General features: G+C 43.0%; 1 protein-coding gene across 3 annotated transcripts in view; it reads right to left on the bottom strand.

Moving 5' to 3' along the window:
* The window catches only part of LOC126259921 (peroxisomal acyl-coenzyme A oxidase 3-like), a 249,955-nt gene that overhangs the window by 201,696 nt on the left and 35,672 nt on the right, over window positions 1-12,587 (bottom strand). For all 3 annotated transcript variants that reach the window (XM_049957011.1, XM_049957010.1, XM_049957012.1), the window contains exon 2: window positions 2,408-2,552. In XM_049957011.1, the coding sequence (XP_049812968.1) occupies window positions 2,408-2,530 (123 nt within the window). In that variant the 5' untranslated portion in view covers window positions 2,531-2,552. The remainder of the gene's footprint in view (window positions 1-2,407; window positions 2,553-12,587) is intronic.

Below are 12,587 nucleotides of genomic sequence, written 5' to 3'. Positions count from 1 at the left end.
ACATGGCTGCTGCAACTTCTTCCGCTGTGATAGGCTGGGAAAATTTGGAGGTAGGCGATGCCCTTTGTTTTAAGGATCTTAATTCACGTTTGACAGTCGTGGTGTGTGTTCTGTCCCTTGGTGCTCTTGAGGTTCTAACTATGTGTGCGGCCACATTATTAGGGGTTATCGGGTGGGTGTCTTTTATTTTACGTTTACTGCCTCCCAGGTTATGGAGTAGGGTCCATGCTTGCCTACTGGATTTAGTGAAATCTAGATTCTCCACGGTGTCCATCCAGTTTTCCCGTCGAGCTGCGTCTAAGCTGTGCAACAGTTCGTCCGCGATTTCTTGGTTATTGGTTTCGGTAAATTCCTGGTACAGGTCTTCGCATCTCTCATTCCAGCCAGGGATGTACTCTTTCCGGTAGCCTCTGGGTACATTCCTCTTAGCTGTGGCGATGACTGCTCCCACAAATCTGTCATAGTTGTCCCTAGTCGGGGGTATCCAACCTAGACACTTGTCAAGGTTTTCTGCAAAGGTGGCCCAGTCTGCCTTCTGGAAATTCCATCGTGGGCGAGGAAAGGATTTTATGATTGGGATGTTAATTCCGACTTTTAAGATAACAGGGCGATGCTGGCTATGTGGGAAATCAGACAGGACATCACGAGTTGCGGCTAGCGGTTGGTTGTTTTTGTTTTTAGTGACAAAACATAAATCAGGGTTATAATCTCGTCTCCATGCTGCTGATCGAAATGTTCCGCGGTCCTTGGCGTCGAAAATCAGGTGGGTGTTAGTCTCCTCACTCCAGCTCATCAGGGATTCACCGTTCTGGTCATTTCGTGCGTACTTCCAGTTCTCATGGTGACTATTAAAGTCTCCTACGTAGATAGCAGGGTGGGGATATTCTTGGAGTACTTCTGGAGGCCATGGACAGCCGGGAGGCTTATAGATGTTAACTATAGTGGTCTCGCCAATTTTGACAGCAACTTCATGTATGTTGTTGTCTGTAGATATCTTACACAGGGAAGCATTTTCTATCTTATTTCGTATGTAGGTTGCCACGCCATAATTGCGGTGATAGGTGGCTCCCAGTATCTCGAATCCAGGGATTTTTCCTCTAGAAGCCAGCTGATCTATGTTTTCCGCATGAGTCTCTTCTATCGCGACTACGTCAATTTTGTTCTGAGTGAGAACTCTCTGGAGAAATTCACATTTGCTCCTACTTATGCCTTCAATGTTTAGGTGGCAGACTCGGAGGCACGGTTCGAGTGCTCTAGTCAATTCTTCATCGTTCATTTGGTCGGTATCACTCATGATGTGTTTACCAGGAGATCCAGCACGGGATTATCTGGTTGCCTTTAGTGCTAGTTCATTTAGCGTTACCCAGGGTGCACGTGTAGTATTCTACTACGGACGCGAACTAGCCTTACACCCCTATTAATGGGAAACATTAGTTGAGCATCGATCAAGCCTGTGTGTTTACTGTTTAGCCATACCGGTGCGGCATATTCTGCTGTTGTGTAGACAAGTCCCAGAGCCGAAGATCTCAGTACAGCCGCGGAGGAGCCCCACGTGGTCCCACATAGCTTCTGTATGATATTATTTAGAGTTTTAAGTTTTGCGGCTGTATTACGTAGGTTTTCCTTGAATGTTAGGGTTCTGTCAAAGGTGACGCCTAGATATCTAGATATCTAGGCGTCACCTTTGACAGAACCCTAATTTTTCTTCTTTCCCTTCACTAGTGAGAAACAGTCTGTGAATGTAACAAATTGCTCATACTGAACTGGTGCTCAATGAAACAAAAAAAACATTTGATTCAATTTCGCACAGAATTTGTGAATGGCCTCTGAAAGTCTTTACATCTCTAACAAACCAAAAACTAAGAACATGTTGCTGAGACATCCATTTGACATGCCATCTCCTCATATCTGCACAAGTAATGGCACATATACAAGTACAGTGTACCAAATACCTCACGATGAAAAACAAATGGTTAAGATACAACATTACAGTGCCTTTGTTGTTCAGAAGTGCAATGCATGCATGTCCAAAGGAATGGGCACTGCAGCGACTACAGCTGTTATTAAATACGTGAAATGTATTCACATTTGCAAATATGGGCAAGCAACAGCTGTGTAATGAAATGACAACAATGATAAATTGTACCAGTCTATGACTCAAACCCAGGTTTTGCACTGATCATGATAAGTGGGAAATCCAGGTTCGAGTCCTGGTTCAGAAAAAATTTTCATTGTCTTTGTTCTACTACACAGCTGACAGTTGTACATATTCACAACTGTGAAAAAATTTCATGTAAATGGTTAACGGATTTCCTGGAAACACATTAATGCAGTCACAAGCAAAAAGACTACAATTTTATTCATCAATTTAATTATCACAAATCGTATTTCAGACCAGACAAATTACCTTGTATTCCAACATTTCAGGATCTTCTAGGAGTAGCCTCATAGACTTCCAGTTAAAAGTAGATGCTCTACGGTATTTATCTAGAGGGCTGGGCAGGAAATCAGGCAATAATTCTGCTGCCATTCTGACTTCCTATATATGAATCCTGAAAAGATGCAGGTCATAAGTTCATTTAAACAAACTCATTTCAATTGAATCTCAAACAGGTTGCAAAATCTGGATACTTCAAAAACAGCACATAAACTGAAGAATAACTGTACCAGCCAATAATGTAAAATTATCATGAGATGGGAGTGCTATTACAGAGCCCAGGGATCACCAATTTTATAATATAAGATTCTTTTTTACTTTGTTTATTAACTCATCTGTCATTCTCTCTCTCTCTGATACATCTTCTCGAAGTACTTTTTCTCAAGTCGTTTGGTGTGCCCTCACAAACCACTCTTTTCAGGCTCCACAATAATATGCTTCCCTTGACAGGTAATTTGAAAACACTTCATGAAGAGCCACCTCCAAGATCACAAAATGATGTCCACAGATTATTTTACATACAAAAAAGCCAATCACATAGTTTTTAAAGAGTATAGAGTAATTGTTTCATCTACCCTGTGCAGAGCTTCTTCTTTTTAAGTAATTTTCAAGTCTGGCTTTGCTTAGGCATTAAGTATCATTTTGGCAGCATTATCCACCCCTTTTTGAGCTAAGATTAATTTCAATAAAAGATGAGAATAGTAATTTTTTTCTTCCAGTATTTTGTATAAATGTCATTATTTCACCTGAACTGGGACTATTCATAAAACCTTTCATAGGAGACAATACTGTGCATAAAATATTGGTACCTACTTGCCAAGCAATAGTCTACAAGATGATTGTGTGTGCACATCACATAGTATTCTTATGGCACACTTTTGTGCCAAGAAAAGTTTATTTCCTATATATGAGATTCATATAACAATGTTGATTGGAAAAATAAGCAAAGTATGGTATAGTAAATTATTATTTAGTGAATGCCACAACACCAAATGCATAATTGGCTAAACTGAGTTGCTTAAGAAGGTCTAAAATGTGTTTTCATATACACAAGAAAGCACACCTCATCCACACATGACTGTCAAGTCCAGCATCTTGGACATCCCAGCCCAAAATGCTGGAGTTGGTAGTCCTGTGTGCATGAGACATGCCTGCTTGAGTGTGTGAATGATGTGTGTCTCTCTTTTTCTGATGAAGGCTGTGATCAGAAGTTTTATGCAAGTATCTTTTAATTGTGCCTGTCTGCCACCTAACGGTAAGTAGCAACCTGTCTTTTCCTACACTGTTGATAATTCTACCTGGACTTTCCATTATTTATGTAAACTATCAAGCATTCTGAATTCCAAACTGCGACTTGCTAAGCATATCATTGTTCCTGAGGTAGAACACTACTCTCATATTTTCTAATGGTAATTATTGACAAAACTCTTTATGAAAGGGTTTAAACACTGCATTCTTTAATCTCTCTGGTAAAATAGGTAAAATACTCTGACTTGGTCAGGAACTACCTATTTCAAAAACAATGATACATGTTGACAATAACTCTTCAGTATTCTATTGCAAATGCAAGGGATCACCAATTATGTGTTGGAGGGAAGCGTAGAGGGAGACCAAGAGGTGAATACACTAAACAGATTCAGAAGGATGTAGGTTGCAGTAGATACTGGGAGATGAAGAAGCTTGCATAGGATAGAGTAGCATGGAGAGCTGCATCAAACCAGTTTCAGGGCTGAATACCACAACAACAACAACAACAACAACAACAACATTATATTACTATATCGATGTTATTGATTCATATATCACTGATTTTTTTCTGCATGATACCCAATACCCCCACAAGACCAGTAAAACATGACAAAGTCTTGACATGTTGGAGCTGTCTGGAAAGCGGTGAAAGGAAAGTGGTGAGCAGGGACGGGTGGGGTGGGGGGTATATACAAATAGCCTGAGCACTGCAAACTGGAAATTTCAGTGTTCATACCTAAGTGAAGGGTAGGATGGGGGATGAGGTAAGGAGAAGAGGAGGAAGAAGAGAATAAACAAGGCAGGGACAGGGGGCTGATAGCATGGACACTGCAAATTGGTGACAATATATATGGCATGGTTATCTAAAGCGTGGGGTACATAATTATACTGTTATGACTTTGTTGCACTGTCTCTTATGAGTACTATAGGTTAACAAATATTGCAGCATAGCCATTCACTATGATAATATTTAATTTCAATAAAGAAATTTGTTATATAGTGACATGAAGGAAACTGAAGCAAACTGCAACTGAAGGATTAATGCAACTTTACACTGGCATCCATGTAGAGCTGTTATAGATAAGAATTATTAAACTGTGCTTTAAAACTGTGCAGCATTTGGTGTAGCTATGTTATTTTTCACCACAAAATCTACAAATTCTTCTGTTACAGTACAAACAAGACAAACAGGATTATATCACTAACATCACATAATCAGTACATAAGGTCAAACATTATTTAACGTCTTTTTATGTATTACCAATGTTGTGACTCGCCGATCTTTCAAAGTGCCGCCACACAGTTACGCACACCCTCTACATGCGGGCGCTGTCTGCCAGCCATGCAGCAGCAGCGCCACCTAGGCAGGCAGCCAGCCAGTGGCCGCTAGACTCGGACTCAGTTATGATTTGACTGTTAAAGTGTACACACGTCTTACTCTGTTTACTTCATCCGTGACTTTCATGTATTGCGTCTTCCTTGAAATATATTTCTTTAACTTGAAGTTATAACAATTGGCGACGAGGATGGGATTTTTCTTTTCCATCATTGACCCACATGTTTCCATGGCTACTTTAGAGCAACTATTGCAAGGTCTCATAGAACAGCAAATGCATCTCACAAATTCGATTCGTGATTTCATCGCGGCATCAAATGCGGGGCATCTCTCGTTGTTGTCTCTACCTCCTTTTCCTCCTTACGATGAGACAGCAAAAGACTGGTCTGATTACGAAAAACGTCGTCGACAGCACTTCTTGGCATTTCATGTCACAGATGAACAAACATGTAAGTCTCTGTTCCTTTCATGGATTTCACCTCAAATGTATCGGTTGTTGTCGCAATTGGCTCCTTTGAAAGATCCTGTGTCTTTGTCCTTTGCTGAAATGTGCTCACTTCTGTCCGTCTATTTTCAAAAGCAAATGCATGTGTTAGCCTCTTGTGTTGCCTTTTCTCATTGTCAAAAACAACCGAATCAATCCTATTGCGCTTGGGCTGCTGAACTTCATAGCCTCAGTGATGAGAGAGATGAAGTCCCATGCTTCTTTACAGAGCGTAGGGGAACGATGCGGGAAACCCCGCACCGCGTTACTAGGCAAGGTCTTAATGGAGGTGGTTTGCCGTTGCCTTCCTCCGACCGTAATGGGGATGAATGATGATGATGAAGACGAGACAACAACACCCAGTCATCTCGAGGCAGGAAAAATCCCTGACCCCGCCGGGAATCGAACCCGGGACCCCGTGCTCGGGAAGCGAGAACACTACCGCGAGACCACGAAGGGCGGACAATAGCCTCAGTAGAAAGTGTCAATTTGTTACTGAAGTTCACAAAGAATCCTACGCCGATTCCATGGTACGGGATGCTATTATCCGATCGGCGCCCGACAAAGAAGTTAGGCAACGTGCCCTTCAGTTTGCAAATCCGACTCTAGATGAAGTCCTATCAATCGCTCAGTCTTTTGAAATTTCTCGTGCCGCTGGAGTGCAAATAGAGGCATGGGGCGACGTCGGGGAAATACAACCTCTGTATGATGTTGACAAAGTGTGTGGCGTGTCCCTGCCATCCGACGTGGCCGCAGTATGTTCCCAATCACAGCCTCGGCCTAACCGTAAAGAAACCTCTAAGAAACTGCAGCAAAACCCACAGCAACTTCCTTCATGTCCGTGGTGTTTTACGAAACATTCACGAGAAGATTGTCCACAACATTCGGCCATATGTCACAAATGCAAAAAAAAGGGTCATGTGTCATCCATTTGCAAATCCGACCGCATACATGATGTTCATGAACATAACGCTGATTCTGATTCTGTGTTGTCTGTCAATTGTACTTCTTCCCTTTCAGGGAAGTTATTCCTCACTGTCCAAATACTTGGTCGAGATGTTTGCATGCAGGTGGATACTGGTTCTGCTGCCACTATCATCAATTCTCAGATGTATCTTCAGTTGGGTTCTCCAATCCTGTCACCTGTCACTAGGCAATTACGAACTTACAATAAACAGAAGATTTCTCTCTTGGGACAATTTGATGCTGAGGTATCTTACAAATCTGTCGTTCGGATTGTTCCCATATTTGTGGTCAACCATAGTAACGTGGAGAATCTTTTTGGTTTTGATGCCTTTCATGTTTTTTGGTTCACCATAGATGACTCTGTCAATATCGTCTCTAATGCTATTCCTTATGCTCAATTGGACTCCTTGTCGACGACATTTTCATCCATTTTTTCTCCTGGGTTAGGCCGTGCAAACGACTTTGAAGCTCATATCACGCTCAAACCCACTGCTCAGCCTAAGTTTTTTTGGGCTCGGCCCATTCCTGTGGCCCTTCGTGATCAGGTCAAATGGGAGCTGGATTGTCTCACTGCTTCAGGGGTCTTGCTTCCTGTCACTTCCAGTGAGTGGTCCTCTCTTGTCGTTGTCGTTGCTAAGCCAAATGGTTATATTCGTCTCTGTGGCGATTTCAAAGCCACTGTAAATGCTCAATTCCTTATCGACACTTACCCTATGCTTCGACCTGAAGAATTGTTCACTAAACTTCCTGGAGGCCAGTATTTTTCTAAACTTAACCTGTCAGAAGCTTATCATCAACTTCCTCTCGACGCTGGTTCCTGGCAGTTTCTGGTCCTTAACACGCTTTTGGGCCTCTATCAATACCAACGATTGCCATTCGGGGTTGCCAGCACCCCTGCTCTCTTTCAGCGATTCTTGGAACAATTATTGCTCACTGTCCCTGGGTGTATAAATTCCCAGGACGACATTGTTGTCACTGGCTCCACCACTGATGAACATCTTCAAAATCTCCACACACTTTTTCATGTCTTACAGACTGCCGGTCTTAAGTGTAATCTTCAGAAACCAAATTTTTTCAGGCATCTATCATGTACTTGGGGTTTCAATTCTCTCGGGATGGTATTCGTCCACTTCAGCAAACTGTCGCTGCGATCAATGCCCTTCCTCGCCCTACATCTGTTAAGGAACTGCAGGCCTTCTTGGGGAAAATAGCATACTGTCACAAGTTTTTACAATCTGCTGCTTCGGTGGCTCAGCCGTTGCATCACCTGTTGCATAAAAACGTGCCTTTTCACTGGTCCACGTCATGCGATGCGGCTTTCCAGAAATTGAAAACTATGCTGAAACAGGCCCCATGCCTGGCTACTTATCAACCTGGCCAACATCTTGTTCTTGCCACAGACGCCTCTCAATATGGGGCCGGTGCAGTCCTTGCGCACCGTTTTTCCGACGGTTCTGAACAACCCATTGCTTATGCCTCCAAAACGCTCACAGATGCCCAACAAAAGTATTCTCAAATTGAAAAAGAAGCTTTGGCCATTATTTATGCTCTTCATAAGTTTGGTGTTTTTCTCTATGGATCCAAATTTCATCTTGTTACGGATCACAAACCACTTATTTCCTTGTTTCATCCATCAACGTCACTTCCCGACAAGGCTGCACACCGCCTCCAGCATTGGGCTCTTTACTTGTCTCGTTTCAATTATGAGATTCATTTCTGGCCGACCACTCAACATGCGAATGCTGATGCACTGTCTTGCCTTCCCATGGGTCCTAATCTGGCATTCGATAGGGCAGAACTTTTGTGTTTCCACCTGGATGTTGCCGAGCAGTGGGTTGTGGACGGGTTCCCCATCACCGGAGACCAGCTAGTGGCTGCTATGGATTCTGACCCTTTCCTCTCCTGGGTTTTACGCTGTATTCAGAAGGGTTGGCCAGACCGTCCATCCGCTAAGGCTTCTGATCCGTTGCAGAACCACTACGCTTTGCGTTACCGCCTCACGGTTAGGGATGGTGTTATCCTCCTTTCCACCAAAAATGCTTTGCCGCGTGTTGTGGTACCTGCGTCTTTGCGTGCTTCGTTCTTGCACCACCTTCACTAAGGGCACTGGGGTGTCTCTCGCACAAAATCTCTGGCACGCCATCATGTGTACTAGCCCGGCATTGACTCTGAAACCGCACACATGGTCGCTGCCTGCGGCCCTTGTGCATCACAGGTCGCCGCCCCGAAGTCATCTTTGTCACCGTGGCCTTCGCCTCAGAAGCCCTGGGAGCGTATTCATGCTGACTTCACGGGACCCTTTTTAGGTACTTATTGGCTTCTCGTTATTGACACCTACTCTAACTTTCCTTTCATTGTCCGTTGCACGTCGCCTACCACTGCGGCAACCACCAATGCTCTAGCTCGCATTTTCTCTTTGGAAGGCCTTCCCTCTACTCTTGTTACTGATGATGGTTCGCAATTTGCCTCTTCTGATTTTGCGGATTGTTGTGCCAGTCACAGCATCATGCATGTCACAGCCCCTCTGTTCCATCCACAGTCAAACAGTGAGGCTGAACGACTGGTCCGCACATTTAAGGCTCAGATGAGAAAACTCCTGACTTCTTCTGCTGCTGATGATGCGCTTCTCCAATTTCTGGCTTCTTACCATTTCACCTCCATGGGCGACCATAGCCCGGCTGAGCTCTTACATGGCTGACAGCCCCGCATGCTACTTCATCTTCTGCGGCCTTCCACCTCACGGCCGCGGTTGCCTTCACTTGGCCGGTTCACAGCCGACGACCTTGTATGGGTACGGAGATATGGCAGGTGGCCAAAATGGAGTCCTGGCTGCATCTTATGACACCGTGGCCTATGCCTGTATGAAATCCAGATGGACACGGGTGTTGCAGTGTGTCATTCAGACCAGCTTCGGCCTCGTGTGCCGGTAACACCTGTTCCGGATGCCACTCCACCACCTTCGGCTCTACCTGATGCTCGGGATACTGGAATCTCTCATTACTCACAACGCAGTCCTCTCACCAACATATTGGTGCCAGCACAAGAACTGACCCCACCAGGAGACGTGCCCATGCAGGAAATCTGGTTGGAGCAACTCTACTCGCCTCCTTCTCCTACGGATGCGGACACATCACCCATGTCTCCTGTTATAACAACCGGACTTGCCGCAATGGGCAGATTGGTGCATGGGGCCCCAGCAGATTCGACCCCCATGTCTCCTTTCATCTCGACCCATTATCATCGGGGACACTTCCATTCGTACGGAAAGCCTCCTCCTCGAGACTTCACGGCCAGTCAAACAACACCTATGGACATTAGGAATCCTCAGGCCACCTCCATCAAGACCTGTGCAAAAACTTTCAAAGTGCCGCTGCGCAGTTACGTGCATCCTCTACATGTGGTGCTGTCTGCCAGCTATGCAGCAGCAGTGCCACCTAAGTGGCCAGCCAGCCAGCGGCCGCTAGACTCGGACTCAGTTATGATTTGACTGTTAAAGTGTACACACGTCTTACTCTGTTTACTTGATCCATGACTTTCATGTAGTGCGTCTTCCTTGAAATATATTTGTTCAACTTGAAGTTATAACAACCAATATTGTGAATCATAAGATAATAAGGCATTTTTCTACTTTGTTACACAGATGACTTGAAATAGTCTAAACAGGAGATTTAAAATGTATGAGTGGGTCTATGTGACATAATGACAGAATCATGAAACACATGTTATGCTGGAATGTGGGCACAAAATTTTAAGCTAGAATTTAGTTGAAGAATTGGTAAATTGGATCCTGTACCACAAGTCACGTAAGTGTAAGAAACAATACTGGGGACATGCATTTGTTATATCTTGTTTCAGTGGATCATGCATCCCAGCTGTACATATGTATACATTTTTGTAAAAATTGCATATATACAGTAATATAACAAAACAAATACTAAAATCCTACAGTATCTATTAAGAATATTGTAAATAAAAACATTTTGTAGAATTGTATAAAACATGTTAGATAAATATCAGTATAGTTCCCATATGTTAAAGAATTACTCTCAAAGATATTTGCAATTTTTAAAGAAATGAAAAGAAAAGTATGCTCTGGTTTTCTGATACCTATGTAAGAGCCATCAAGTGTCTGCAATCGATGCCTTATTGTCAGTCAGTTAAACTGTGTACTTCACAGAATGAGGCTCCATGATGTACTTAACTCACCACGTAAATGTAAACAAGCGCAGAAATGTGCACTGTTATGCAATTCGCCATTTAATAAGAATCAGTGGATTGTTAGGTGTGTGGAAATCCCCAGTTACACAAGGTGCTTTTTAACAGCATTGTTTTCATTTGTGACAAAAGCTATTTTTTTTTTTAACAAACATGTGTAGAATGTGCTACTTAACAGAACAGCAGTTACAACAATAAATTTTTTAAAGGCAGGAAAACACTGAATTTCCATTTCTTCATTTGTAATGGCAAATATAAATAATGATTGTACATGTACCCCATGTCCACACATCACTTTACAGATCAGATAATGACAGTCTTAACTGTTGAAACCAGTAATCAGCAATAAATTGTATTGAATTTCCTCCAAAACTGTGTATGAACTTTTGATTTTGGAAGAGCTTCATTATTTGCTTAGTTTCAGATGGGGAAGTAAGTGAAAATGTCATATCATTAAACTTTAAGCAAGTTGCTATCTCAACTTGCCACCTTGATTGTTTTCCTGAGCTCTCTGACTCAGTTCTCTCTGCTATGAATCATCCTCTTATTTAAATCAACAGAGATGTTATTTTTGCCTGTGTCTGTTGTCCTGCCTCTCGTTGTATTGTATTTTATACACTGAAGCACCAGAGAAACTGGAGCAGACATGCACATTCAAATACAGAGATATGTAACCAGGCAGAATACGGCACTGCAGTCACCAACACATATATAAGACGACAAGTGTCTGGTAAAGCTGTTACATCAGTTACTGCTGCTACAATGGCAGGTTATGATGATTTAAGAGAGTTTGAACATGGTGTTATAGTCAGTGCACAAGCGATGGGACACAGCATCTCTGAGGTAGCAATGAAGTAGGGATTTTCCCATACAACCATTTTACAAGTGTACCATGAATATCAGGAATCTGGTAAAACATTAAATCTTTGACATCCTGCAAGAATGGGACCAACAACAACTGAAGAGAATCATTCACTGTGACAGAAGAGCAACCCTACCATAAATTGCTGCAGATTTCAATTCTGGGCCATCAATAAGTGTCAGAATGTGAACCATTCAATGAAACATCATCAATAAGGGCTTTCAGAGCCAAAGGCCCACTCGTGTACCCTTGATGACTGCACAACACAAAGCTTTATGCCTTACCTGTGCTCACCATCGGGCTGTTGATGACTGGAAACATGTTGACTGGTCGGACGAGTCTGATTTCAAATTGTATCGAGCAGATGGATGTGCATGGGTGTGGACACAACCTCATGAATCCATGGACACTGCATGTCAGCAGGGAACTGTTCAAGCTGGTGGAGGCTCTGTAATAGTGTGAGGCATGTGCAGTTGGAGTGACATGGGACCCCTCATATGTCTAGATATGACTCTGACAAGTGACACATACGCAAGCATCCTGTCTGATTACCTACATCCATTAATGTCCATAGTACATTCCGACGGACTTGGGCAATTCCAGCAGGACAATGCAACATCTCACACATCCATAATTGCTACAGAGTGCCTCCAGGAACACTCTGCTGAGTTTAAACACTTCCACTGGCCACCAGACTCCCCAGACATGAACATTATTGAGCATATCTGGGATGCTTTGCAACGTGCAGTTCAGAATAGATCTCCACCCCATCATACTCTTTCAGATTTATGGACAGCCCAGTACAATTCATGGTGTCAGTTCCCACCAGCACTACTTCAGACATTAGTTGAGTCCATGCCACACATCATGTTGCAGCACTTTTGCATGCTCGCAGGGGACCTACATGATATTAGGGAGGTTTATCGGTTTCTTTGGCACTTCAATGTATACAGACTTAATTCTGTTTCTTCAAGTATTAACTTCAGAAATAATGTGCTATTTGTGGAGTTTCTCATAAATTTTCTAAAGAAATTGTAGT

This window comes from Schistocerca nitens, chromosome 5 (assembly GCF_023898315.1).
Source record: "Schistocerca nitens isolate TAMUIC-IGC-003100 chromosome 5, iqSchNite1.1, whole genome shotgun sequence".
Classification (NCBI taxonomy): domain Eukaryota; kingdom Metazoa; phylum Arthropoda; class Insecta; order Orthoptera; family Acrididae; genus Schistocerca; species Schistocerca nitens.
Note: the sequence above shows the minus strand (reverse complement) of the source record. Positions and strands in the feature narration are given on the sequence as shown.